This window comes from Malaclemys terrapin, chromosome 1, assembly GCF_027887155.1.
Source record: "Malaclemys terrapin pileata isolate rMalTer1 chromosome 1, rMalTer1.hap1, whole genome shotgun sequence".
Classification (NCBI taxonomy): Eukaryota; Metazoa; Chordata; order Testudines; family Emydidae; genus Malaclemys; species Malaclemys terrapin.
In genome coordinates this window covers 99,730,437-99,756,897 of record NC_071505.1, presented here as the reverse complement: position 1 = coordinate 99,756,897, position 26,461 = coordinate 99,730,437, and the positions used below count along the sequence as shown (strand labels likewise).

Sequence of the window (26,461 nt, the reverse complement as noted above, 5' to 3'; positions counted from 1 at the left end):
GTAAATATAACAGAACTTTTTTTTGGGGGGGGAGGGATAGCTCAGTGGTTTGAGCATTGCCCTGCTAAACCCAGGGTTGTGAGTTCAATCCTTGAGGGGACCACTTGGGGATCTGGGGCAAAATAAGTACTTGGTCCTGCTAGTGAAGGCAGGGGGCTGGACTCAATGACCTTTCAAGGTCCCTTCCAGTTCTAGGAGATGGGATATCTCCATTAATTATAATTATAATTATAATTACTAGATGTCAAATTGACTGTCCCTTTAAAACACTGTATGGTAGTAAAAGGGTATGTGACTTTGACCTTTATTTCATTGACAGTAGAAAGATGTCTTTTCTTTGGGAAAAAGTCTGTGGAAGTCAGTGAGTCTGAGTAGTGTGAGAGACTTTTACTAGTTACCTGGGCCATGTCTTCTCTAGGGATAATAGTGAAGAATTCCCTGCAGTTGTTAACATTAATTCAGTTTCTGCACCAATCTAGTTAGACTTTGTGATAGCAGGGTTAGATGACATAGTGCTGAAAACAGTGTCAGTAATGGGAACCACATCTTCACTAAAACTCTGAAAGTTGCTAAATTCGATTAATCTGAACTGGTGTTGGCAATAATGGGAATTTTTTCAAAAGGTTCTCTAGTGTCGACAGGGGCATAGAGTGTGTGATCTAGAACTTAGTATAACTGTATAGGAAGCCAGAACTATTTCTGTTGTGTGAGCTTGGGCATGACAGTTACACACTTTGATCTTGTATGCTCGATCTGGGACAGTTCCACAGATTTGTCACCAAAAAGAATGTCTCAGATATGGGAATCTCCCTCACATCCTCTGCAGTGAAGACTGATACAAAGAATTAAATTAACTTATCCGCAATGGCCTTGTCTTCCTTTAGTGCTTCTTTAACATCTCGATCATCCAGTAGCGCCACTGATTGTTTGGCGGGCTTCCTGTTTCTGATGTGCTTAAAATATTTTACTATTAGTTTTTGTTTTTTGCTAGTTGCTCTGCAGATTCTTTTTTGGCCTGACTAATTATACTTTTACACTTGACTTGCCAGAGTTTATGTTCAGTAACACCTGTTTCACAGAGCAGTGATTAATGTGTTGTTTCCATCAATTGACTTGCTTTTTTATTTTATAACCTCTTTATTGTTATCCTTTCCCATTCAGAGCCACCTACAGTCAATAAAGAGAAAAAGTGTCTCTTATGTGTCCCTCTTTTGATGGCAGAGTTGTTAAAGGAGCATCAATTCACTCTGTTGGTGTTAAAATTCACTCTGTTGGTGTTTTTTTTATACTATAGCTACAAATCAGTGGTTTCTTCCTGCTGTTAGAGGAGATATTCCTCCAGGCTGTGCAGCCCATGGATTTGTCTGCGATGGTACCAGAATATTAGTGTTCGGAGGAATGGTTGAATATGGAAGATACAGTAATGATTTATATGAATTACAGGTAAGAAACGCAATAAAGACCTTTCAGTTTTAAAGATAGCAAAATGGATAAATGCAGCAAAAAGAGTCCACTTCTATTTAAGTAAAATAATACATTGAGTTTGGAATGATCTGACAGGCTGTGACTCTTAGAAAGCTGGCGTGGATAAGCATTGTAATTAGGTTTTACTTCATCATTAATTTATTATCAGTTGTTACTTACCCTCCTAAATCAAACAGGAATAAAGCTATCAGGAAATATTCAATAAATTAATACTCAACTAAACATTATACAGAATATATGCAAAGAATAGTCCATGATGTTATCATCTTGACTCTCAAATTACACTTATTGATTGTATGTGAGCAGATTTGATTTCTGAATCTCTTTTCTTTTTTTTCCTCCCTCTTTCTCTCTTCCCTCTCCCTCCCCCCCCTTAAGGCAAGTCGATGGCTGTGGAAAAAAGTAAAACCTCAGCCTCCATCTATTGGTTCACTACCTTGTCCTCGACTTGGCCACAGCTTTTCTTTATATGGTAACAAGTGTTATTTATTTGGTGGCCTGGCAAATGAAAGTGAAGATTCAAACAATAACATTCCCAGGTATGCTGATTTGGGTTTAATCAAAATATATAAATAATAGATGTAACAAGACACAAACCAAAAAAGCTTCCAAACTGTTCAATGAAGAATAAATTTTTTTCATGTCCCAGATGGTAAAGTGATGGAATTATTAGAAATGCATGTTAGATAGCCTTTGCAAACTAAACCTTTGCTATAGTCTTCCCATTAGGCTTGTTGCAGGGAGAACTGGCTAGAACAGAGGTGGGCAAACTACGGCCCGTGGGACCGTCCTGCCTGGCCCTTGAGCTCCCTGCCAGGGAGGCTAGCCCCCGGCCCCTCCCCTGCAGCCTCAGCTCATCGTGCCGCCAACGCTCTGGGCGGTGGGGCTGAGAGCTCTTGCCGGGCAGCGCAGCTGTGAGAGCCGCCGGGTGTAGTGTATTAAATTGCTTCCCATAGGAATGTGCTACTTACGGTGTACTACTTATGGCTGCCAGTCCTGAGGTTGGATAAGGGGCAGAGGGTCCCTGGGGGCAGTCAGGGGACAGGGGTGGTTGGATAGGCATGGGAGTCCCGGGGGGGCCTGTCAAGGGGCGGGGGTGTGGATAGGGGTTGGCGCAGTCGGGACAGGAAGCAGGGTGGGTTGGTTTGTCGGGGGTTCTGAAGGGGGCAGTCAGGAGGGCAAGAAGTGGGGGGGTGGATAGGGGATGGGGTCCAGGCTGTTCGGAGAGGCACAGCCTTCCCTACCTGAGTGTAGTGTATTAAATTGCTCCCCGAAGGAATGTGCTACTTATGGTGTACTACTTACAGCTGCCAGTCCTGAGGCTCCGTAAGTAGCACATTCCTACGGGGAGCAATTTAATACACTACACCTGCCCTCCATACCGTTTCGGAACCCCGATGTGGACCTCAGGCCAAAAAGTTTGCCCATCCCTGGGCTAGAAGCTCTGACATATTTGCAGTGGAAGCTGAATAGACTGCCGTTTTGTGGAACTCCAGGATTAGCTACTAAATTTCTGAACAGTAGTCTCTCTCCTTCAATCTCCTGTTGGAAAAACATCAGATGACCTTATTGGGTATGTCTACACTGCAATTAAACGCTCATGTGAACTGACTGGGGCTCAGGCTCAGGGCTGTTTAACTGTGATGTAAGTGCCTGGACTCAGACTGGAGCTTGGGCTCTGGCAACCTGCAACCTGGGGGGATTCCAGAGCCTGGGCTCCAGCCCAAACCCAAATGTCTACGCTGCAGTTAAACAATCCCTTAGCCTGAGACCCACAAGCACGATTCAGCAGATATGGGCCAGTCACAGGTGTTCACTTATAATGTAGACATACCCATATATATCTTTATACAGTGCTTTGGTATGCTATTAGTATTTTTAATTTAAGTTACTTTAATTGAAGTTCCCATGAGTCTTCCTGCTTCAATGGATTTGGGTTGGAAGATTTGTTCACTAGGAGGTTGTAGAGAACCATGGAATGTGCTGCATTTACAAACACTTCAAAGTACAGTTAATTTTAAATCAACACACATTGGATATCAAAACTGAAAATACTCTTTCTCTCCCCCCCCCCCCCCCCCCCCACCACACCCCCCGTGATCTGCAGTTAAGACCACTTGCAACTGGCTAGCTGCAGTAAAGTGCCAAAACTCTATTCTCCCTATTAAACAAGATTTGACTGAAACAAGTATCAGAACTCGGACAGTTCTCTAAAAGTAACTTGCAATAAGTGGATTTCATTTAATTCAACAATAAATGGTGAATTCCCCCTTCACTGACCAACCCGAGGGCATTCTGCTCATATTCTGCTGATGCACCATATCAGAGTGTATTTATCATTTACAGTTTTGCAAGCAGCTCTTCCATTGCTGAGGAAATTTGTTCAGATGTAGTGAATCATGCTAAGAATCTTGGTGTCACTTTTGAATATGGCTTTTTTGTGGAATGCCACATGTCAAAGATGGTATGAAAGCAGACTTTCTTCAATGTACAGTTTGTGCCTGATATCTACCCATATTTTGTTTCTCGTTACATTTAAATATCATCTCAGTATTTTTAGAATGAATACTGGCCCTATGTTTAGCTTCCCTTTTATAAATTGGATCTTCCTCCTTTTTGCTTGTTTGAAAAGAATGCTATTTTGTGGAGTTTGTTTTTATTCTGTTTGTAGAGCCCCTACCATCAAATGTTTGGGTACTGTAAAAATAAAATCATTATAGCTCTGCTATGATAACCTTTTGGGGGAAAAAAAAACAACAACTTAGAGGTGAATTTTAGACCCTCAGCAATGTTCCCTTTTATAATCCTTCAGTTATATTTTTCAATATCTTCCTAATATTACACTAGATATTTAAATGATTTCTATGAACTGGAGCTGCAGCATGGTTCTGGAGTTGTAGGATGGAGCATTCCAATGACCAAAGGGATCTTGCCTTCTCCTCGAGAATCCCACACAGCCATTGTGTATTGCAGAAAAGGTTTGGGAAATCCAAAGATGTATATTTTTGGAGGGATGTGTGGCTGTCGACTTAATGACCTTTGGGAGCTTGACATAGGTGAGTTCGGTCAATGTGTGAAGCAGTTTAAGTGCATATCTGGTGTTGAGGAAAGTGAAACCCTATGACGACTAGTGATATGATATATAAGTGCAGTTAACACTTGATTTACTGACATCCAGTGTGTAGTTTTAATGCCATTTTATTCAGTGGGACAAGATGTGTCAGATTTCTATGACTATTACTTTTACCACTAACATACTGCAACATTCACTTGCACACCGAGATCATTGGTTTTGCTAGGATATCTTAAATACTCTTACCAAAATAATTAAAAATTTATTAGCCTTAGTGAAATTTGAGATTATAATCCCATTTCAAATTGGTAAACAGGTTTGTCAACCTATTATATAACTCTGAAAAGGACAGTCAACATAAACATCATCTTAGTGTGAAGTTCTTAAACTGTGTAAATATGAATATAGATATTAGCTTGAAAGGGGCTACCTTCCTGCTTTGTTAAAATCTAATTAATAGTAGGTACATGCACAGTATTTTCTGAAATCTAGGAAGTGATATGCACAAATAGCTATATAGGATATATTTTATTACTCTACTGAAATGCTATCTTTTTTTTTTTTTTTTTTTTTAGAAACAATGACCTGGTCAAGACCAGAAACTAAGGGGACGGTGCCACTTCCTCGCAGTCTCCATACAGCCAATGTAATAGGAAACAAGTATGTCTGTTGTTAAAAGCTCAACTATAGAAAGGTACACCTAGTAGGAGAATGATGATATAGTGTTTCTGTATTGGATTACCCTTACCCACCACTGTACAACATAAAACAGCTTTGGCCTTGTGGAATGCTCTTCTGGATGTTGTGCCTTTGTGGAATCTATGGAAGTAGCAATATGCCATCATCTAAATTAAGGCTGTTAGTGAATTTTAATATTATTACTATGATTATTACATCCTTCTCACGCCAGTGTTGGCGTACAGGGCAGAAACCAGTCTCTTCCATTCCTCTCTGTCATTAGCTGCTGCTTCCATCTGCTCTGTGGTATTGAGATCAACTCTTCTGCTCTCCCTGCTAAAGGGTGGTCTTAAGGTTTCTTTTGGCCACCCTCATTTCCTCACACTCGTTGGCTTCCACTTAACAGCATCATGTGGGAGCCTGCATATTGGCATCCGGAATACATGCCCCAAATATGCCCAACGCATCCTTCTAATTCTAGTGGAGATGAGCTGCTGGTTGGTAATTTCTCGGATCTCTTTGTTGGTAAATAGTAGTAGGTACATAGTTTTCTGTATTCACAGCTTTTCACCTCATGCCATAACATTTAACAAATTTCAAAAACTCATGAAAATAGAGACAGCTTTTAATACATGTAAATAACCACCCATGCGCTTTTGCGATTGCATAATGATAATCCATAAAACAGGTAGTGTAATATTTGAACATATGGTAACACATACAGTTATCTGAAAGATGGGTCATTCTATAGCTTTTTAGGGACTTCAATATTGTAATATACTGGAGTTGAAGAAAGAAAGGAGAGAGAAACATTCCAGATACTGAGTGAGAGTAGGGAAGGGGGGAGGGGGGGGAGTGTACGTTGAAATGCTAAACTTTAGAGTAATATTTTAAAAAGACGTATAAATAACATTTAGCTTGAATAGATGTTTCCAGGCAATACTGCTGCTAACAATTTAGGGGGAGAGAGGTAGAGCTTGATCATTACTTGTACCTTTTCATTTCATAGGCCATCAATGTGCTGTGGAAATATATACACACATGCATGTGCACCCTGCCCCATAAACTTCCATCAACAAAACTGAATTCTGTATCCAGAATCATTTAATTAGACTGAGTCATGCATGTATCTAATTCTTTCCCTAGTTCCTTTGTATAACTATACAAAATAACACCTAAAATCTGGAAAATTGCTGTGTATTCTTTTACTCTCTAGATCAGTCGCTCTCAACCTTTTCAGACTACTGTACCCCTTTCAGGAGTCTGATTTGTCTTGCATACCCCAAGTTTCATCTCACTTAAAAACTACTTGCTTACAAAATCAGACATAAAAATACAAAAGTGTCACAGCACACTATTACTGACCAATTGCTTACTTTCTCATTTTGACCATTAAATTATAAAATAAATCAATTAGAATATAAATATTGTATTTACATTTCAGTGTATAGTGTGTGTGTGTGTGTGTGTGTAGATTATATATATATATATATATATATATATATAATCAGTATAAACAAGTTGTATGAAATTTTAGCTTGTACTGACTTCGCCAGCGCTTTTTATGTAGCGTGTTGTAAAACTAGGCAAATATATAGATGAGTTGCTGTACCCCCGGAAGACCTTGGAGTACTCCCGGGGATATGTATATCCCTGATTGAGAACCATTGCTCTAGATTACTCTTTTACCTGCTAGCATAACTCAGTCCATCAGATAGCTTTAACAAAGTAAATATACTTGCTTCCAATTTAATCACCGTACAGGTTGTATGTATGGGGTGGGGGAAGAAGAAGAGTGCCCTCTGAAGCAAGATCACAACTTCTGATTTTTGTTATTCCTAAAAAATGTTATCAGATTGTATTTCATACAACGCATTTCTAATTCTGATATCTGACAGTCCTTTAAAATGGTCTGTTGTGAACAATACATGGAAGGGCTGTAAAAGTTCTGTGTAAATGTTTAACGTCTAAATATCTAGCAGTTTCAGGTGCCTTTATTGATAATACAAAATTAATACACCTCTGGCATATTTCTTAAGTGTCCTGGTGCATAATGTGGCATATTTCTCGTAGTTATTTTGCTCAACAGTTGATAAGTGTAGACCTGTAACAGCACCGATTAGAAAGAGACATGGGGCATAAACAAACTCTTGTAAACTATGATTGAGACACTAAAATCCTGTAAATATTCTGTTTTTGTCATAGAGTATGTAGTGAGATGGAATGATGCAACAGGCCTGGGAATGTTGTTAATTAGCTTTGTCTTTGTCTTTTTTTTTTTTTTCCCCCATCCCTCTTCCCTTATTTTTAGAATGTATGTTTTTGGTGGATGGGTTCCACAGACAGTGGAGGATGAGATTTCTGCTCGTGATGGTGAATGGAAATGTACCAGTTCATTTTCTTATCTAAATTTGGGTTAGTGTTTCTGCCCTTCTTGATGATGATGATGATAAATTGAACACTTGTTTTAACAGATGTAAACCTATGAGTAAAGTCTTAAAAAAAAAAAAAAAAAAAAAAAATTCTTAGGTGACTTTAGAACTAGACACGAGTTTCCTTTTAGTTATGCACACTAAACTACCTTAGGACCCATACCTTTTTACTCTACATTTCCACATGATGCAACCAAAGATCAGGAAAATGGCTTCTACAAATTTGTCTCCTCGCAAAAAAAAATCAGTTTGAGTGTGAGCTCAAATGACTTGCCTGCAATGTAGATGATATCTGGTTTAACTTCAGAGGTTAGAGAATATTGGAAACAATGATTCAAATGAGTAAATATAAACATATGTATATTCTCACAGATGATCACTTTCCCTTTGACTAGTTAGGTGGATTGTTATCTGTATTCCTTGTTTTGAAAACACTTATTGAGTGGTACTGATTATTTCAAGTTTCACTTACTAGACACCACGGAATGGATAGGTCTAATCTCAGATTGTCAGGAAGACAAAAAGAACTTGTTACCCGGGCCAAGAGCTGGACACTGTGCTGTGGCAGTCGGCACTCGTCTGTACATCTGGAGTGGTAGAGATGGTTACAGAAAAGCTTGGAACAATCAAGTTTGCTGCAAAGATCTTTGGTATTTAGATACAGGTGTGTAAGAACATAATAAAAGTACTATAATCTGTTGTACATCTTACTACAATAGAAACTTGGCTTCATACCTGCTCAGAAGTTTTAGTCTATAGGAAATTCAGTGAACTTTTAAATCTCAGATTTTTCTAGTAAAATATTGCTTCAGTGTTGATGCATTTAAAGATTATTGTTATGGCTTTCTGCTAAAAACAATGATCTATTTCACAGGCCTCAAATTCCACAGACCTGCAAAGAGGTTTTATGAGGCTAAATTCAGTAAAACACCTCTAAGATTCTTGAGTACAAGATGCTGAGGGCATATTATCTAAACATTTGTAATTTTTTTTTTTCCTGATGTGCTCTTTACATTTGCCTTAATTTCACTTTATTGTTGCTCCTACTGCTTTCACCACGCTAAACAATTGCTATATTTGGTGTTTGCACAATTCAGGTACTTGTAAAAGGTTGTGTTCCACTCTTAGTTGCTTAATGAAACTATAATATTCTCACGTTTTCTCATAGGTCGTCTTCTGCTGCTTAGCCATTTTTGTTGAATTCTGTCCAATTGCATTCAGTGCTAGAGATACTTAGTCCAGTCTTCTGGGTGCATCCTCAATAAAGCTGTCTAGGGAGCCTCTGTTCTCCGTGATCTTTGAAGTGATGCCTCTGCATGTGCAGCATAAAACCTCATTGTTTTTTCTGCTGCCAAATAAGTAAGAAAAGGCATGAGACTTGAAAAAATGTGCCTTGTATGACACTCGAGAGAGACAATTTAGTGTTTTCTGGCTTTATTTGATAACCAGTTTGAAAAATGCTTTTTGTCACGTGGCCTATGCCATATGTATTTGGAGAAATGAGAACCGTTGATGTACTGTCATTACACAAATATCATTTGAACTGCAATGAAAGAACAACTTTAAATATTCCAATTGTATTTAATTGGTGTCTTTTAGAGAAACCACCAGCACCATCACAGGTACAGCTGATCAGAGCTACAACTAATTCTTTTCAAGTAAAATGGGATGAAGTTCCTACAGTTGAAGGATATCTTCTTCAGTTAAATGCTGACTCCCCAGCGCCTACAGTGACTGGTGGAACTGTGGTTCCTGAGACTGCACTGCTGAATTCACAAGGTAATACTGCAATATTTCCCTTAGATGAAACTATATTTCTATGAAGGTTCCTGTAGATACCTTAATTTTAAAATGGATAGTTAAATATGTAAGATAAAGACCCAGATCCTTGGCTGTGCCTAGGGAGTGCACACACTGCAACTCAAGAGTTGAAAATCTGGTTGTAAACTGCCCTTGTGCTTCCTGACCCTGAGTTGGCTGAATGGTGGAGTGGTTCCTTGATGTAAGCTAGAACTTCATGAGCCTGGAAGTGCCTTACAGAGTCAAACTTTTGATATGAGGCCAGAAAATACAATGCTCAGAATGGATTTTGAACTTTGTTATATGATATCCTGAAATCTAGCTGCGACTTTGGCCAGTACGTGAAGTAATGGGGAATGAGTTCAAAGGTAAGTTTAACATCCTATTTGTATGTGACTTGAAGGAGAAGGTAGTGGGAAAAGGATTTCCATTGATTTTGTTTGCTCTTACAGTTTCATTTCAGACTTAGTGCTACTGTAACTAGAAACTGGGATTTTGACAGTAAGACAAAGGGCCTGATTCTCATTTATACAAAAGCGCCTTCATACTGCTCTGGTATACTGCTCACTGGGATAAAATAGACTCCATATAAAGCATTTTAATGCTTCATAGAATCAATGGGTGTTTGTTTTTGTTTACCTGTAAGGTGGTTCTACTCAACAGCAAAGTCTATAATCAATGACTATCATCCTTCCTCCAGGAATCAAGCTGGATCTTCACAGCCAAACAAATCACATGGTTCCTAATCATGTAAGTGTAAACTGAAGATTCTCAAATCAGGACAATGTTTTAATGATGGTCTCGCTTCCCACCCTAACTTGCCAATTTAAAAAAAGTCTGAAATATTTTTAAGCTTAAAAAATGTACTGCTTAATTACATTACTTTTGTTCTAATGATGCTACCTCACTTCCTGATTGAATGGAGCGTCTTGAAAAGCCATTGCTGATGATACAAGAGGGAAGCTGCAGTTGCACTGAGTACTTTATGGTAGTTGGGAGCCTGATCTCAAGAAGAAAATCTCCTTCGTCATCAAAGTCCCAGCAAAATGGGTACAGGGAGGCAGAGAGGATATGCTACTTTATTAGAGCCTTGGTGAAATTCCTTTCTTTGTAGCAGGCTCCTAATATGGTGTTTGGAAGCCTGTCAGTAGCAGCTGGCTCCTAATATGGCCGTTGGAAATCTGTGAAAAGCAGTGTGTGTACAGCTGACTTCCCTTCTGCCCTGTTAACAGTAAAAGAAGGGTCATTAAAAGAGAGATTCTGGTTAAAAAGACTTAAACTTTCAAAAATCTAGATTAGGTCATAAATGTTTAAGGCCTCTTAAAACAGGCGAACTTGTGTGGAATCAAAAATTGAAGACACTTAAAGACTACAACTTGTTCCTCAAGACTAATTGGGGATCTTAATGAAATACAAGTTTTCTTTAATACTATAGTTTCCTGCAGGAAGCCTGTTGGTATGAGTATGGAAGTGGGATTGCTAATAAAATTTCTTAATCTTTTTTGGAATATAGTGAGCCTACGTAATTGTACTTTATGTGATTATTTGCAAATAAACTAAATGTACCTGATAACTTTTAATGTGCACTTCCATTTAAGAATATCAGCGGTTTCCAAAACAGAGCTTTGAATGTTACAAGGACACTATCAGATCAAATTTAGAATTTATGAAAAGCTTGTTTTACAAGTTTAGTTACTTCCATCTTTATTTGAAATTCCAGTGGAAAGGTTTTATGAACAAACATGTCCTTGCAATGTTTGCAGCTCAAATTGTAAACTTTAACAATTGTGGTAAACAAACAATTGCTTTCTTTTTGGCTAGGTACAAGTTACATCTAATTCACTACTAAAACTAGAAGCTAAAGAAAATATTACTGAACCTGAAAACATTGTTACACAAGAAGCTACAAAGAAAAACCATCTAGATTCTAGAGGATTCAAAGAGTCAAATGCCCCCTCGCTTTTGCCAGCGTGCACCTTAGGTAAGAGTTTATTCAGTAGAGACTAAAGAAAAGTTGGAGTTAAAATCTTGCAAATACAACAAAGCTAGAATATTTGTGTGTTTTTAAAATTAAGCCTTTCATGAAGTATTTATTACTGTACATATTTATAACAGTGGGGAAAGATGAAACCATAATTTGTCCCTAGTTTATTGTGCTTTAAGCAAAATAAAGTGTTTAGTTCTGTCACTATAATGACAAATACTGGCTATAAACAGCTCTCTACAAGAGAGAGATCTGTTGCTACAGGTTGAAAATTGGCATGCCAAAGTATCAACCCAGAAACTAACTTCTACAGTTTATAATATTCCTGGTCACTTAAATTGCATGCACTGGCAAAAATTTAGGATTTCAAGGTTGCAGATGTTTTTGCTACTAGGAATTGCTTTCTGATCAATGTTAAAATGTTTACCTCCCAGATTTAATGCTTAGCAGAATAACAGAATTTAATCAGATGGGCCTATTTTATCAATCAAGGAACTAAGAAGCATCTCACGTACCTGTCTGTAGTTAGGTATTTTTGTGTTTTGTGTAAATATATCAACTGGTATGGGGGGAGAAATTGATATTAATTAAATAACACCAAAGTTGGTGTCTGGCAGGGATCTTACCAGAGTCATTCTAGTGTGAATCTGGCTAGCATCAATTCCTATAGCAGACTAAAAAACAACTAGATTAGGCTGATATTTATCAATTGACATCACTATTGAAGTTGAATTAATATTTTCCATATTGCAGGTCCTCAGACTTCAGCAAATGTAGCTGAATTACATGACTTGGACATACGAACTGTAAATCCTGATGCTTCTGTATCCAGTACTGTCTCCAGCACACAAACTATGGTAACCCAGCAGGCTGTTAAAACTGAGTCATCAAGTACAAATGGGGCAGTTGTTAAAGATGAAACTTCACTAACAACATTCAGTTCAAAATCTGAAGGTTTGAAATGTGTTTCACATACTGTATTTTGAGCCATATTTATCTAAGGCCATCCAACTTCTAGTGTGGTGGGAAATTTGTCATCTTTGAATAGTGGCTAGGATTGAAATAATGGTTCAGGCATTGATGATATTGGACAAGCTGAAAGATCTCTGCCCTGGTCTTACTTTAAAATGAGGATAATCCTTAAACACCTTTGTAAACCATTTTGATTTGTGTGGGTGAAAAGTGCTACAGATGTTCATTATAAGTTGACAAAAATCCACGTTTTAGATAATGGTAGCCACCAATTAACCAAATTTATTATTTTAGACTGACCACTTCATAATGTATGATTGAAATGTCTGAAATGAGCAGGTTAAGTAAACTCAATATATAAACAATGCCAATACAAAATTTATTGATGGAAGCGAATATGCCATATTTGCCATCACCTGGGAGCAGTAACTACTGGTTGACCCTCTCCTGGTGATGTCTTGCATACACAAGCCTATTCTAAAAATTTGACACATAAGCACAGAATACAAATGGAATAATTAGATTTGTCTGAATCGTAAATAAAATTATTATATAATGTAGTGAATTAGGTTTTTTTTCTCTTCCAAGTGGTGGATTATTTTAAAAATGTATTTTCTGTATTCCTTGTTTAGAGTTCACATGATCTGTACTGATATGCATGAGTAAGGCTCAGGTTATGTGATTTTCAGAGACTTCCATGACATTTTCCACTTCAGCCCTGGGGCGACGGCTGGAGCTGTCAGCCGGTGCGGGGACTCTAGTACTCTCAACCAGCCTGGGGCATCCCTGGTGGTCTCAGGAGCAGCGGCGGGGGACCATGGAGCCGCAGCAGCTGTGGGTGCTGGACCTCCCTCCCTCCCCATTTTGTCACAGTTATTTTTAGTAAAAAGTCAGGGACGGGTTACGGGCTTCCATGAATTTTTATTGCCCGTGACCTGTCCGTGACTTTTTACTAAAAATAACCATGACAAAATCTTAGCCTTATGCATGAGCAATACATTTAAAAGTATTCATTGCCTAGGTTTAAAATTTAGGTTGTTCATACTGGGTAGGCAATTTCTGCCCCAGTCTGATTTGTTTGTGTACAGTCCAATACTGATGTAAACAGAATTTATATACTACTTTAAGCCATAACTATTAATAATGCCACTGCCTTAGAATTGTGTAGGTCTAGTCTCCTGTTGATGCTACCATTTTAACTGCAATGGCATGCAACACCAGACACTCGTAAGAGTTGTTCTGTAAATTTAAAACCAGCAGTTAGTTTAAAAAAGCTATTAAAATTGTCAGGTTGTAAATAGCACTGCATGTAAAACTTACCAAACTACGTCTTAAATACTGAAGAGACTTTTGCAAGAGACACTTCTCACTGAAATCCATTTACAAATTTTATAAGCTATGAAGTTTGTCTTTACATGTCAATTGTTTTATGTGAACTAATGTTTTTAATATAATTCTTGTTTCCAGTTGCTGAAACTACTTCTATAATGCCTTCAACCAAGGTCAGCACTGGTCACACAAATAACTCGACTGTGCACTTATCTGTAAGTATGTGACATTGCATAATAAAACCGAATAATTACATCTCTTCTTAGTCTCAGGCCCCTCCCAGTAGTTAGTTATATTTTGTTTGAAAGAAAAACATGATGCGTTGCTTAGTAGGTTGCTGTGAATAGTACAGATGAAAATTATACATTGTATCCAGTCTCTCAAAAAATAAGAGCTGTGTTGCAAACAGTTTGGTTTGAGAGAGTGTAAATGAAACAACTACTCAGGAAAGGTGGGAGGAAATTTAACTACATTTCAAGTGTAGGACCCCATTTCGTATCACTCAGTATAGTACAACTGTGTGCATATAGCTGGTATGTGTAATAAAGTAATACATGCATTCTGTAATTAGTACTTCGATTAAAATAGAAGTATGTAGTCTTGCATACTTTAGATTAGGCATTCTGCATAGTGTCAAACCTATAGATAATTTAATTAAGTTCCTTTTGAACTCTGAGATGAGCTAATATAGAACTACTTGCCCCTTTGGAGGTGACAAAAATTCTAATGTCCTTCCTAGAAGAACCTCTTTTCTGGGGCAGTACTCTTAGAAATGGCATCAGAACATCAGTCAATTTGTATTTCTAATAGATGTTTTACTAACATATCTTGGCACATACTATCTGCATACCTTTCACCTTATGTGTTTGGAAGTACCAGTGCTTTTAACAAGTTTAACCACTCAGTATTTTAACTGCATTTGTGTAGTAAATGTATATTTGTTCTTTTGAAGTACAGCAACGTGTAACTTACTGGAGTGACTGGGAGTTCTTTTTTCATACATTTTAGTTTTGTGAAATGTGACTTTTTTATGTTGTGTTAAAGTATGGGTGGTCTATATAACGTGTTCCTCAAACATTAGAAAACTACTCCACTAAGGCAGATGGCAACAGTGAAAACAAGAGAACGACAGTGGTACGATGTAGGAATTTTTAAAAGCAACAGTGCTTTGGTGAGCCAGTACTATTTGTTGCCAGAAGAAAAATTAAGCATCTCCAACAAGGTAAGTGCTATTTGTGTATTCTTAATTTTGGAATGTGTTTCCCATGTATATTAACTGGTAGAGACTAAAGGTTTGGGAATTTCTTGGTTTGGCACACTGTGGAAGGAGCTAGTGCTAATAGGAGTTCTGGATACAAAGGATGCTGGCAGATATCTTGCTTACTTATGGTTTTTCTGAGGCTAAATCTTGAACCAGCTGAATAAAATGCATGATTATAGGGAAGGCGCACTTAAGTTTTTACTAGTTTTATGCCAGCGTTACATAGGAAATAGCTCTCAAGCTGGTAAATTTTCAAACCAGGAGGAACTTTTTGTGTGTGATCACTGGAGGTATGAAAACGTAGAAACTGCAACTGGATTTCAAAATTAAGAAATGGTGTGGGTTAGCTATACGTTTTTAATCTAGTATCTGTTTAAATACAACTTTGAAACTTATTCACTGAGGTCTCTTCTCCTTTAATTGTGACTCTTTTTAATAGTCATTAACATTGTTTGACATTACACATGTCCTTAAACAAATAATGAATTCTGTATTGGTTAGCAGCATAGTGACTTAAAGATTTATACAACTTTATTTTCATAGAATCCTAGAATCTCAGGGTTGGAAGGGACCTCAGGAGGTCATCTAGTCCAACCCCCTGTTCAAAGCAGGACCAATACCCAACTAAATCATCCCAGCCAGAGATGTGTGGTCCCTCTCTGTATTCCAAAACTGGGCATGCTTGCCCATCACAGCTGAAAGTTTTTAGTAGCAGGGTCAGCCGACCCGCACCTGAGCCATGTCAAGTCAAAGTTATATCTCATGACTATAAACAGCAACTTTTGAAATAAAAAAAAGTTAAGGGACAAAATATAATAGCTTGGGCATAAGACTATACATTTTTTCAAATACATAACTTAAAAAGCTTACTTGTGCCATTCCCTTCACTCTTTTTTTTTTTTTTTTTAATCACTTACACTAATGCGAGAAAGCAATCAAAAAGCATTTTTCAGGAAGCGAAAATAGGGATTACAGTTTTAATTGTTTTTTACCTTATCTATCATTCCTCTGCAGTAGGTCTGTGCTTTAATTAGTATGATTTTTGTAAATTACTGAAATAAAAATATATATTTAGTTTGTTTAAAGAAAACTCATAGAATTGTGCCACTAATACAAAGCAATGTATGGCAACTCCTGTGTTCCCTGCCAAAGCAAATAATTTCTCTTTAGTCCAGTATCCTGCCTTTATCGCTGACCATAATCAGATGGAAAAAACAAACAAGCCATAATATGTTGTGTTCAGTATAACAGAGCACACTTCACAGTGAAACAGCAGCTGAGGATTTCTTTATTACTTCTGGGGATTATAAACTTTCCTTAAACGCTTCTGTTATAAGGGCTTCTCTTTAACCCTTTAACAGTTTGACCTAACTTCTTGGATCTACTGTGTACATACTGTTCACGCACACTTCTAAAATCACTTTACATTTAGTTTTTGCTTAAACTGAGCCTGCCAGCTGCTAATCTATTAGGTTAGGTGTGATTTTTTTTTTTTTTATAGTGTTTTACAGGTAAACTTATTTACTCGAATTTTGCATTATTTAAATTTTCAGGTGGAAAATGCAGATGTCCCAGACTACAGTTCACTTAAGAAACAGGATCTCTTTCCAGGCACTGTGTACAGGTTCAGGGTTGCTGCAATTAATGGCTGTGGTGTCGGCCCTTTCAGTAAAGTCAGTGAATTTAAAACCTGCATTCCGGGTTTTCCTGGGGCACCTTCAACAGTCAGAATCACCAAGGTGAGAGAGCTGGTTAGGATTTCAGTTTGTGTAGTGTTGTGTTGTCTCCCAAACCTAATCTGGTAATTTCTGGGATTTTTACTTAAAACTGTCCTAGCATATATTGTCAAAAGTTGGTGGGTAAATTCTACGTGCTGTAACACTTTTTTGTGTGGCCTTCTTGTTATGAACCACATTCAGACACTTAACATTGAGATAGAGGTGTTGATGAAAATATTATTACTGGGTAACACATACTTTTCTCTGATCAGTACAGACTTTGTCTAGTGTTGTGTTAAACTGTCTCTGTCCTGAGGTGCTTGCAGCCTAAAAGAAAAGGCCTGACAACAAGACATTAAAAGATCCAAAGAATGGTGATGTTTTAGAATGTTGTTTTTTTTTATAAATCAGGTAGTAATCATGTTAAAATGTTGGTCACTCTGAGAAGTTTTTAAAATGACATTGAAATTTAATATTTGTGTCTCAATGACTGTTAAATTTGTACACTTACAAATAAAAAGATGGGGTTTTTTTGTTTTTGTTTTTTTTTTTTAACTGCCAGCCCAACAAATTCAACTTGGGATCTGAAAATCAGTCTCTGCTTTTTCTGGCTCATGTTATATTACCAATAATACATTTTAAATAGTTTCTTCCATTATTTACACTTACACCACCTCATTCCCTTATTTGTACATCTGGAATCCCGGTGTTTGTTCTGCTCTTTGTTTGTTTTGCATAAGCTAGAGTAGAAGTTTTCTGTTTTCCATACCTGTTTTAGCTCAGGCTTGCTATCAAGAGTAAAAGGTAGTAAATGCTTTTGTAAGGAAAAGTAAGCAGCAGCGACTCAGAACAAACATAAGGACTGCTGGTCTGAGTAAGAATGTGCCTTTTCATTCTCTGTAGAGTATAACCACACTTAAATGGTAATGGAACTTTAATGTGCTTAATTTACAGTTGAGTATCAACACATTGTGATACTATGTTTCAAATTTTTCTCCAGAGTGTAGACTGTATTCATCTTTCATGGGAGCCACCTGTTTCACTTTCTGGAAATATCTTGGAATATTCGGCTTACTTAGCTATTCGTACCACACAAGTACATGAAAACCCAAATCAGCTTGTATTTATGAAAATATACTGTGGTCTTAAAACATCATGTATGGTGACTGCTGCTCAGCTTTCAAATGCCCATGTTGATTACACCTCCAGACCTGCTATAGTGTTCAGGATTTCTGCAAAGAATGAGAGAGGGTATGGACCAGCCACGCAAGTTCGATGGCTTCAAGGTAAAGTGGATACCAAATGTAGTGTTAAATGGGATTTATCTGTACTATGAGAAAACTATTTATCAAACTGTTGTTGAGTCCATTTTTCCTTAGCAGCATGCAGCCTCTTCTGCCTGAACGATCTGTAGAGTTTTTAGAAATATTTGGTCATTAATTTAAGTTCCGCTTAAAACTTTCAGACAACTCGTTCTATTAATTTGGATGCAAGTAGAAGCTGAAAAGTAAAAAAAATACTGAATCATTATACTGGTTCACCCCACAGGTATACATTATCAGAAAGAACCCAACCAAACTTTAGATTCTAATTAGCTTCATTTCAACTTCAACATTTTTGTCCTGCTGATACTGCCAACTAACCTAGTAGCATCCACTGTTTTGATTGGATCCTTCTGTCCTTTTTCCTCTTTAATCAGAGAGTAATTTATTGCCTCTGTATGAGGTGTCCTGATTTTGTTCACTTCCAGTAAGGGCAGTGAAATCACTGCTTTCTCTTAAGGTTTCTGAAATTGTGTTAGTGTCTTGGCTTATTAGGACAATGAGCCACTTGTTACTACTTTCTAGCCTTTACATTTAAACCAGTAGAACAATTGCAGGGCTCAAACCAAAGGTGAGCTATTAGAAAACAATATTGTCCACACTTGAAAACTGTTTCTCTAATCTGGGGGAAGACCACGTAGAAGAGTTCAGTTTGGTGTTTACTATTCCAGCCCTGCTTTGAGGGTTTTGGCAATAATCTATATACTGAAATCTCTAGATACAAGCTTCAAGAATATGGTCTGTTTGAACATGTCAGACCACTTAAATGTTCCATGACTTCATATAGATAATAGTGTGTCTCCTTCTTTTCACAGAAATGAAAACATCAAGTTCAAAATAGAAGCACCATAATACAATTCAAGTTATGAATGTAGTGTTTAACATTTGTAATATTTTGTAAATGCTCCAAATATTTTATTTTTGCATTGTTTTTATCTTAAATTTATACGAACACTTTTTTTTATATTTTAAACATCAGCATTATGCAGCCTTGCTCAGGTTGAACTACCATATATGGAAATTCTTATAGTGAAGATAAATAATTAGATACTGACTATCTTCTATCAACAACCATTTTAATAATTAACGTTTTAACAATCACTGCCTTTTAAATCTGAAATTGACTCTTGAAGCAGAATTTAAATTTGTTACAATTGCAGGTGTACAAGATCATCCGCCACTTGTGCCAGTTTTAAAAGATTTCGTAGAGATTGCCCGTGTTGAAATGTCATTGCACAGATAACTTTGTAAAGCCTCATGATCTCTGTTCAGTTGAAGTTCTTATACCACATTCATCACTGTGGTATCTGAGTGCAAGGTGAACATTTCCATTTATTATGGTATCTTAAAATGTATAGAATATTTTAATATATATACTTTTTGTAAAGAAATGATTTTTCTACTATTTGTAACAAATATTTTAATCTTTAAAGGCATTCCCTGAAGATATGCAAATACTAGGAAACTTAGTCACTTCTGTTATGAAAAATATAAATGTAATGTAAATGCACTACTATTAGTTGGGATTATCCTTTTGAAGTTGTACAAATCTTAAATCTGTAAATATTCTTAATGTTTACAAAGAGACCTCTCTGGTCTATTATTAAACCCTTCATGAGGATTCATCCATTTTTTTTAAACCCATATGCTTTGCTTCCAGCATATGCTTGCTTTTTGCACTAATAAGAATTTAATGTACCTCATTCTTATGTTTGTAATCGCTTGTGTTGCTTCCATAACATTTCTGTAATATTTTAGTCTAAAAATTTAACCAAAGTTAAAATACATGGTAAGCAATTTTGCACATATTATATGCTAATTCTTATGACATATTTATTCCAGTTAGTCTTCATAACTGCTTGATTGATAAAATATACAGGTAAAGCAATCAGTTCAATACTCCCATTTACCTGTCAGTCATTTTTCATTAATTAGATAGCTATTTAGCTTAAAAAGCACTGCTGTTAGGAATAGGTTGATCCATTCCTGTGCTAAAGAAAATAGAACAAATGTAAACATTTCAATGCTATTTATTTTTAAAAAATCATTTGTTTACCAAAGTCAGAGTAAAATGGCTGAATTGTGTGAGGCCACTAGGTGAATAGATTTTGAGGCAACTAATAATAATTTTTATTAAATGAGTTACTGCACATGTGCAATGAAGTTTATACTTTGCACTTTAAATTTTTCCTTCGATGCCAAAAGAATATACATCAAGATGGAATTACTTGCCTTTTTCCCTTACATTTATGTTAAGAACATGCACTGTAAATATGTAATCTTAAAAATTAAGAATAGACTTGCCTGTTTATTTTGTTTTGGTTTTTAATGGGGGCATAGATATTTGGTAAAAGATTCTCAAGAAAAGATTGGCTAACCCAAATATGCTGAAGTAAATTTTATGGCCAAACTTTAGACTTCTAAAAGTCAGGGTTTATAATGGAAGTGCTGATACAGCCTTAACACAGCCACAATCTGTGATGCCATGTAAAAGCACTGGGGACTTTACAAATCTTCGTTGTAGAATTGATTGTGACACAAGAGTGTAGTATAAATAGTTCTTCTCATAACAATAGAAAACCTGACAAGAAAAAAACTTGTGCATATAGTGTTGATTTCAACAGATTCATTTGAAGCTGAGTATTCACATCATGAATTTTTATATAGGGTTTTTTCCTGCAGACAAAGTTAAATGGGCTTAAAAACTTTAGTATAATGATCTACTTTATCAGTTATGACCTTGACACTACCCAGTAACTAAAATCTCCACTTACACGCAGGCTGTAACTAGAAAAGTATAACTTTGCTTTTCTTATTAGTACTGTGAAAGATGCCTTTAGAAAACATTTGTTGGTTGGTAGCTGTGATTGTAGTGATATTATTTAAGAATAAAATCTGTTGGGTACGTCCATGGATGGAGTTTTTGCACTTGGTTTCATATACTTTGCACATTTTATTTTTTAAAGGGTGTGTCACGTTGACCAAAGGTAAAACTGTGGTGTTTTCAATCAAAATACGATTTCTGTGTAAGTGTACTTACAGCTGGCTTTATGTAAGTTTTCACTCTCTTCCGTTATCCCAGTTGGGTAATGTTTGAATAGTGAACATATGCAAATCTCCTGTTCCGTGCTTTGCAGTTTTACTTTAAAATTAAATTACGTTATACACTGTGAAAATGCACATTGAGGTCTGCTTCTCAGAACTGTACTTGCAAAATGTCTAAATCCCACCTAAGTTTCATCTTAGAGAAACATTTTATTTGTTTATAAACTAGATATTGGACAAATATACTGAGATGTCTGTTCCAGTTTTTAAACTTATTTGAAATACAATTGAAATTAGCTGTTTGAGAAACTGCATCAGAAGTCCTCATTATTCCATATTTGTCATTGTTAAAATACATGTAAACAAAACACCCACATTGATCAGAATACAGTATCAGATTTGTAGAAATTTCAAGGGGTTTGGTAGACTTTTCATGAAAGTTCTGACTATATAAGTAGAAAAGTTATGCTAGTTGTAGCAGATATTGCAACAACTTAAGAATGTTTTTGTGAAATTTGAAATAAAATGAATGAGAACCAACATTTTGTGTTTTAAAGTAATTATAGCAATATCTTCTAATATAGTTTGAAGTAGAGCACATGATGACCAAGCCAGAAACTTTGGAGATATAGTTAACGATACTATTGTTAACTGGTATTTCAAGGTGGTTGATTTGAGGTGGTTATAGTTTTATGGCTTGTTACTTCAATGATCTCTATAAAGAAAATTGACGTTTTGTACAATGAAAAAATAATTGAATATATCTTATTTCAAAGCATTGTTTATTCTTTGTAATAAAGTGGTTGTCCTATAAAATGAGTTGTGTGTCAGTACTTTAAATTGAGAACTACTTGTGTACAAATTTCAAAGGTTAGAGTCTTCTGAAAGATTTTGTTCTTTTAGGTTTTAAACTTAAGAATTTGCTTTAAGAGGTACAGAGAAGGAGGGCACTTTCATAATACAGACATGAATGTCAACAGTACCTTTACCCAGAACAATTTTAGATTAAGAAATTTCTGGACTATTCAAATGCATCTCTTCTGCCTGTCCCAAAGAAAATTGGATGGATAAGGAAAGACAGAGCAGATGTGAGTAAATTAAAAAGTCTTTGTTTCTTCTTCCTGGTCATGACTGAAATAACTTTGACAACCTGACTCTTTTTTTTTATTTATTGAAAGCAAAATACTTCCAAATGAGAATTCTTCATTCTTATATAAGAAACATTTGTTTCCCAATGAACAGCAGATGTTCTATAAATGTTCATTTTGCAGTTAAGATTAAAATACCTTTGTTTTTGCTTATTAACAAACCTCAGGTGTTATGATCAAAAATAGGGAATGATTCTCACGGTCATCTAATTCTGACTTGGAAGCACTAGCAGCAGTGTCCTTTGAATTTTTTTTTTTTTTTTAATGGTAAAAATATCTACAGTTTCTTTGCCAGACTTGAGCTGTTTGCTTCAGTTCACTTGACAGTACTAATCTGTCAGTCAGCCTTGTTTTGATGTGCCACAACAGTATCTTAGTATTACCAGTTATTCAAGATTGTTCTACTTGGATGGTTCCAGGACACTTTGAAAATTGTGTAGAAAAGTTGTTTTGACACTGACATTCAGAGGTTGTTAGAACTGCATATTTTAACTGCAAGTTTATAAATAAACAAGAAAACACTGAAAGATTGACATATCACAGTGAGAAAAGACATTAGTGAGGGACTCATCCCAATAATTGCATTGACCATGTGTATGTGACTCATTACTACTCACTAGATGTTCTCCAAACCCATGAGTGGTTAGGTAATCACTGAACTTAATTTCTCCTCCTGGTCAATACCCATTATGAGTTTGTTTTCTGTAGTGTTTATTACCTTAGACCTTAGTCCATCCCGTGCTTTGCTGCACATTGGGCTACCCACATTTGCCATCCTCGCCTGTCAATTGCCCTTTTCTCCAAATCTTCCCCTTTCATGTTGAGGTGCTTGATGTCGTTCAGAACTGTTCGTTTCCATGTTATTCGTGGTCGTCTTGTGTTTTTTCTGGCTTCAATTCAAGAGCGGTATTTGGTACGTGTCATCAGTCTACTGGAGGGACCTGAATGAGGAGAAAAACTGCTAAAAAATTACCAGGTTAGAAGTTTCTTGGTCTGTTGCACAACTTCTCTCCTCATTCATCACTAATGGGAAGTAGCCAGCAGTGAATCACAGAAGTAGGGGGAAAGGATAAGCAGGTTTAATTATAGCAGAATAATAGGCAGGAATGGAAGTTCTCCCCTCCTTCCATATAAAGCAAGGAATTGTAACCAGCCCAGAAGCATGTTCCTACCAAAGGTGGCTGCTGCTGCAGAGGACTGAACATGTACTCATTCTTCAGGTGAGGTTCCTACGCTTTCCTAAATGCCCCTAGGGCAGAAGTGGGCAAACTACGGCCCGCGGGCAATGTCCTGCCTGCCTGGTCCCCGGCCCCTCCCCCGCAGCCTCAGCTCACCATGCTGCCAGCTCTCTGGGTGGCGGTGCTGTGAGCGCCTGCCGGGCAGCACGGCTCTGAGAGCTGCTGGATGTAGTGTATTAAATTGCTCCCTGTAGGAATGTGCTACTTACGGAGCGCCAGAACTGGCAGCTGTGGTAGTACACCGTAAGTAGCACATTTCTACAAGGAGCAATTTTAATACATTACGCTGGCCCTCCAGACAGTTTCGGAACCCCGATGTGGCTCTCGGGCCAAAAAGTTTGCCAACCCCTGCCCTAGGGACTTCTGGGAAATTATTCACAGATGCCTAGCGTGCCAACCGGTGGAGATTTTAACATCTTGCTTGCAACAACTTTGCAGCCATCAGGCCTTGGCATTTTGGATAGAATGAGATGAACGGAGTACAGTTGGCATATGTACTCTCCATATGCTTGAGATGTACCTTTAGTGTGTTAGGAATACCTATTTATGGGAAACGTTCCAGACGGAGTGCTAAGAGATAGAACAAAGTGATGGGACAACTCTTTCCCAGGGATTGCGGATTGAGGCACTTACTCATGAACAGAGGTTTCTGGAACTATAAGAATATCCTTTTCCTCACACCGGCAGCGTGGTTCTTGTATAGACAGGGGAATTAATTCCAAAAGTTGCCTGTTGGAGGGAAGGACAACTAGAAGGGCTGGCCTGGGTTTGCATTCAATGTTTTGTTGGGTTTTTTTGAACATGTAAAATTTTAAAGATAGTGTGGCTGCTTTTTAAAACCCAAATAAAAAAACCTTAAGGCTCAAATATTGTCTTCATAGAAAAAGGGGAAACATTAAAACCTGAGAGCTATAGTGAGTTACTGATGACAGTTTTGAAGGTTTTTATATCTAACAATAAAAAATGTGAAAATATTGCATGTCACATGTACAAGCGGTCAGTGTAAAAACTATTTCAAACTGGTTTTTGAAAATACACAAACTGGGTGCTTGTTCCATTCAAATTGTTCCCTTCAATTGTGAAAAGTGGAAAACCTGTGTCTTGGGTTGCAGTGTTCTCATGTTATGGTAACATTTCAGTATCTGGTATTCTGATTTTAGATTGTGAATACATGGGTCTTGTGTACAATGGGATTTAGCTACCACTGCAATCCCCTACATAGCTACAATTTACACCAATGAAGTGTGGTTTATTTGAAATGAGGGTAAGATGCCTTGATTATAAATCCTATATAGGCTAATGATAGGCAGTGGTGTAGCTACAGCTAGTATAGTATAAGATCTTGAAAATGTTTACTCCTGGTTTGTGTTTAACAAAAAGAAGAGAGAAAAAAAAATTATGGTAGGAAAACTTCTGTAAAATGAAGAATTTAGAAATAAGAACAGGAATTCTAGTTGCCCTAAACAATGTATCAATTACCTGGGGCTAGACTACTTCCTAGATAGAAAAATGAGGGAGATGACAGGGATATCGATTGGAAAACTGACAGTGTATACTGATGAACCTGAATTCTGATGCCAGTTACTGAAAACACAAAAGGAGTTGTAGCAGTATCACTACCTTATTGGAGAGCCTTGTTAATAAAGGACAAAGCAGCCAGAAGTATATGAAATGTTATAATCTTGTCTACACTGGCCTAACCCCAATCTTCACAATTATTGTGAAGAGGAATATCTGAGGTATATTAACCTTTAAATTACATAGGCATGTATCAAATGCCTGTGCTGTAAGAATTGGGCTTGACTTACCCCCCTGCAACTGCCTAATCCTCTGAAGATGCAATTCTGAGGAAGTAAGTAGTGTTGAGACAGATCGGTGACTTGTCTAGTGTAGAAGCCCTAGAAGCAAGCAGGCTGGCTGGCAGGCACTTAAATGTCCCAAACTAGGTTCCTAGCATAGAACACATCCTCCTCATGATTAGGAACTTTTTTGTGTTAAGTCTATGATTTGAGAGATTCCCTGTTGATCCAGGTTGACTAAGCAATGCCTTTCTACAATGTGATCTGATTATTGCTGGAGGAGGGCAAGACATAACTACTGTGATGTGTCTTACGAGTATAGCTGGTGATACTCTCTCACTGTTTACTGTTGTCCCCATCGCCAGCTGATGCAAGAAGAGCTGTGGTGATGTGGTATGGATTCCTTTCAAACTTACTGGGAGAATTACTAAGGCAGTAACTGAAGAGACTTGTAAGAAAACCTAAACCTGCAGATTAATCAGCTCTACCATAATAGTCAGAAGAGAGACTAACTGTGGCAGATCATAGCCTTAAGTAAATGAAACAGCTAGTACTGGGCTCTAGTTCCCCCTCCCATTATGTAATAATGAAATGCCTATGGATGAGCAAATCAGCAGGTATGTCACTATGTTGAGTAAATGAGGACCTGGCTGTTCCTGGCTCAGTCTACCTAAAGGAAATGAGGCAATAGCACAAGCAGTCCATATGAAGTCATTAAAGTTATGCCCCTAAATAATAGCTGGTATGCTCCTTTGTGAAATTGGTTGCTCATGCTCAAACCCTAAGAGCAAGAACTGGGATATTAATTGGAGAAAATACTGTTCTTGCCCTCCATGACTTAACCAGGGAAACTGACTCAGATCTACAAGAATGAGAACATTTACCCCCAACTTGGTGATGTTCTCAATGTTACTCCTGCATTGTACATTACCAGAGAGCTTGGAGATGAATTTCTGATTGGAAATGAAGAGGTAGAGACTTCATCCAGTACTGGATTATTACTGGCTTGTGGTTGCAAGTACTAAAGCATAGACCTCTGGGGCATGTGAGGGGGGGAGTGGGATTTTATATGCAAAACAACATTGTAAGCTTTCAACTGTTAATACTTTACCAAAAGTAATCTAAAATCTGATATTTTGTGTGGGATGGCCCAGAGCGATTACCGGGGATGCAAGGG

General features: G+C 37.2%; 1 protein-coding gene across 1 annotated transcript; it reads left to right on the top strand.

Moving 5' to 3' along the window:
• Positions 1 to 1,214: 1,214 nt before the first annotated feature.
• HCFC2 (host cell factor C2) lies at positions 1,215 to 21,918 on the top strand. Its single transcript, XM_054033084.1, is given in 16 exon segments — positions 1,215 to 1,271; positions 1,273 to 1,443; positions 1,864 to 2,024; positions 4,333 to 4,541; positions 5,134 to 5,218; positions 7,548 to 7,651; positions 8,144 to 8,332; positions 9,268 to 9,447; positions 10,169 to 10,218; positions 11,290 to 11,449; positions 12,206 to 12,406; positions 13,892 to 13,968; positions 14,835 to 14,975; positions 16,568 to 16,753; positions 17,733 to 18,018; positions 18,870 to 21,918. Coding segments are annotated over 16 exon segments (2,283 nt in total). The 3' UTR covers positions 18,896 to 21,918.
• The last annotated feature ends 4,543 nt before the right edge of the window (positions 21,919 to 26,461 follow it).